Raw genomic sequence first — 3700 nt, 5'->3', positions numbered from 1 at the left:
CTAGGTGTTCTGGGAGAGACAATTCCTGGTCACGACTTTCCCTATGACTTCTTTCATCTCACTGTTCCTAAGTGTATAGATGAGGGGGTTCAGCACCGGGGTCCCCAGTGTGTACACCAGTGAGATGAGCTGATCTTGCTCGGGCCGGTAGCTGGAACTGGGGCGCAGGTACATGAAGGCACAGCAGCCGTACTGCAGCAGCACCACGGTGAGGTGCGAGGAGCAGGTGGAGAAGGCCCGGCGGCGGCCCGCTGCAGAGCGGACCTGCAGGACAGCGTCCACTATGAAGACGTAGGAGGTGGCGATGAGGAAGAAAGGCACGGCAATGGCTAGAGTGGCTGCCACCAGCACTGACTGCTCATGGATGTGGCTCTTGGCACACACGAGGCGCAGGACCGGTGGCACATCACAAAAGAAGTGCTGGATACCCCGAGCCTGGCAGAAAGGCAGAGAAAAGATGAAGGCCACCAGTTGGAAGGCTAGAAACAAGCCAGTGAGCACGGAAGCCACCACCAGGCGGACGCAAAGGGTCAAAGTCATGATGAGCGGGTACTGCAAAGGGTGACAAATGGCAACGTATCGGTCATAGGCCATGGCGGCCAAGAGGAAGCAATCAGCACTGCCGAGTCCGATGAAGAAAGCCATCTGAGCAGCACAGCCCAGGAGTGTGATGGTCTTCTCCGATTGGAGGGTGTTGGCCAACATATGGGGGACCACCACGGCAGTATAGCATATTTCTACCCCGGAGAGGCTGCCCAGGAAATAGTACATGGGCGTGTGCAGGCGAGCTTCTGTCTGGATGGACACCACAATGAGGACATTTCCAGTGATGATAAATACATAAACCAGGCTGGTTCCAAGAAAGCACAGGGCGCGCAGCTCTGCGCAAGAGGGATAGGCCAGAAAGGCAAACTCCATCCACACGGAGCGATTCTCCCAGCTCATTGAGCTACCAGATCTTCTATTTCGAGAGTTAAAAGCACAGAAGGAACAATTTCAGACTGGTGAAACGTTACCAGCTTGGTGATATATTTATTTCTACCCTGGGCCAAGAGTCTAAGTTCGTTCATCAAGGTTGGAATTAGAAACAAGAATTTGGAATACAGTTTTTTGTTGTTTGTTTATGAAGTCATTTGGCAGATGTGTCTATAACTCAATTTCTAAGTGCCAATAGTTGGGACAGATACTGTGGGAAACTTCAGAGACCGTGGTAGAGGAAGTGGGTGGAAATTAAGAACCATTTTAATAAGGAGTTGAATGGAAATTAAATTCAGCAAAACTCACAAGAAAGGGTGAGGAATTTGTGGAGTAAAGGAGAACATTCATCCACTAATTCATATATTTATTTGTGTATTCTACTTATTCATTTATATATTTTAATGTCTCCTACAGTGCTTAGAGTAGAATAGGAATGCAACACTCAAAAGCTCAGGACATGAGAAAAGGAACAACAGTGGTCGGGGAGGTGGGGAGAGGGAAAAACTCTATCAGAACTTGACTGTGCCAGAAATAAGCTCAAGGAAACAGATTTCTTCCTACACTTGCTTTCTCTAACCTTATCCAACCAGAGGTATGGAAATAGAAAGCTATGATAATTTAGCATAGGTTAATCCAGGTTGTTGAAAGTAAGAGAAAACGTGATTGAAGACTATTGGACATCCAAGAACCCTTTCTATGAGTTTGGGTATAAATGGGAAAGTCCGTCTTCCACCTCTCTTTTTCCTTATCAGGAGCTAATATAAGATCTAGGAGGGAGCCGTTTGACTTCCATTTGAACCTTTTAATGAACAGACATAACACCTCAAACATATCATTCTAATTCTTTTCACAAACTAATACAAATTCAAGAAAGCAGAAAACAAAAAGCTAGCATACTACCTTCTTTCGGCTTTCCAAATTTCAGGACTTCCTGTAATGCAATATGATCTTTTAAGAAAAACCTCTATCCAGAAATATCATTTCCAGTAAAAATTGCTCTCATAAACCTACTTAGTATCACAGCATGTGGGCAAATTGGATTGGATGTTAAAAGCATTTGGGATATGAATGGCTCTCTCTGGACTTAACTTGTGGTCTCCATGTCATTCATTTTCCTTTCCTCTTCTGAGCATCAATCAAGTTTTAAATTATTATGATAGTCCTTAGCTTATTGCACGTTTTGCTGTAAGATGTTGAGGAGGGCAGCATGTCAGTATGAAATCAACTTGATTGTTATATGACACAGTTCGAATAATTCATCTCTTTCTCTGTGATGCTAGGCAATATAAACTCTCTAAGACCATTGCTTCACCTGACAAATGGTGATTAAAAATTACGCATGACTCAAAGAGATATTGTGAGTTTAAGTGTGATAGTGATATAAAGTATCTATCACCCTGACTAATCAATAGCAGTAGTAACCTAATAAAATATAACCATCATTATGCAAGTTCAAGGGTGATCTTCTATCTCCCTTACATTTTTATTTTTCCATTTCACTAAGCCAAATGTTACATAAATTTTAGGCACTCAGTAATTACATGATGGACAGACAATGACAATTCATTTTATATTTCCACTTTTAAGGGATTATTTCATATCAAAATTACTTGCTTTGTGGTCTTCATAGAAAGCAACATGCATTCAATATTTTCTGCCCTGTGGAAAAAGTACTATTACTCTGTTCTCATTCAGCATTTTGGTGCCCACAACAAACAACATGTAAAGGTTAGCTTACCACCCACACATGGATGAGAATTTTATTAAAGAGCCCTAGAAATCATATAATCTTTTAAAATTTGGTGGTACTCAGTGCCTCACATTTGTGCAAGCTTACTTACTCAGATAGTGCTCTACCACGTGATCCACTCCTCCAGCCCTGCTTTCATCCAGTTATTTTGGAGCTGCGCCTCCAAGATAGTATCTGATTGGGCTGGCTGTAAACTGTAGCCCTCTAAATCTCAACCTCCTGAGTAGCTAGGATTGCAGGCATGAGCCATTGGAGCTTGGCAAAATCATGATCTTAATGGGGCTCTCTGTTGTCTAATGAAATATTTCCCTTGGAATTGTCATGTGATATGAATTCTTAGTGCTGGAAGAGACCTCAGAGGTTGTCTAGCTCAGTCCCATATTAGACAGTGTCTAGAAATCAGGAGGGCTTTAATACCCAGGGAGTCTCAATATCTCTTGGCTCAATGCTTCAGTATTAGAACAAATGAGTCCCTGAAAATTCTTTCCTGTGACAAACTGAAACTTGATTTTGTCTAACTTCTACATATTCATTCTGTTCTCAACAATATGGTCATTTCTCCATGAAATACATCAGTTGTTAAACAGACGCTCTCCTTCATTCTCAGGGTTTCTTTACAATTTCCTTTTGTTATGTCTCACATCAGATGGTTTTGATGTCTGTCATAAACTGTGCTTTGGAACTGTTCTCATTTTAAATATATTCTAGATCACAGGCTAAGTTACAAGTCTGAAAAATTTAGACTCACGAAGCGGTGCAATTCTAAGAGAGTGAGAACAGTATCAGCACCTTGTCCACTTGCGATTTCCCACATTCCTGAAAATGATACCTAGGACTGAAGTAAGATATGAACCCTTCAGCATCAACCCCAGAAATCCTCCCCTCCCCCACCACCAGATCTCAGGACATCCTGGCCAAGTTTCATATCAGCCCCCTCTTTCTTCTCACCTCGCTAGGAAGCTCAGGCACATG

At 42.5% G+C, this 3700-nt stretch overlaps 1 protein-coding gene across 1 annotated transcript; it reads right to left on the bottom strand.

The window, feature by feature from the left end:
* On the bottom strand, positions 1-945 carry Or10w1 (olfactory receptor family 10 subfamily W member 1). The gene has a single exon (XM_070031831.1). The coding sequence runs from the start codon at positions 943-945 to the stop codon at positions 1-3; it is 945 nt and encodes a 314-aa protein (XP_069887932.1).
* Positions 946-3700: the final 2755 nt, after the last annotated feature.

This window comes from Dipodomys merriami, unplaced genomic scaffold, assembly GCF_024711535.1.
Source record: "Dipodomys merriami isolate MVZ:Mamm:240054 unplaced genomic scaffold, mDipMer1.0.p SCAF_21, whole genome shotgun sequence".
NCBI lineage: Eukaryota > Metazoa > Chordata > Mammalia > Rodentia > Heteromyidae > Dipodomys > Dipodomys merriami.
This window is presented reverse-complemented; position numbering and strand designations above follow the sequence as displayed.

Coding starts and splice junctions, on each gene's coding strand:
- Or10w1 (XM_070031831.1), bottom strand. CDS start 945: ATGAGCTGGGAGAATCGCTCCGTGTGGATGGAGTTTGCCTTTCTGGCC.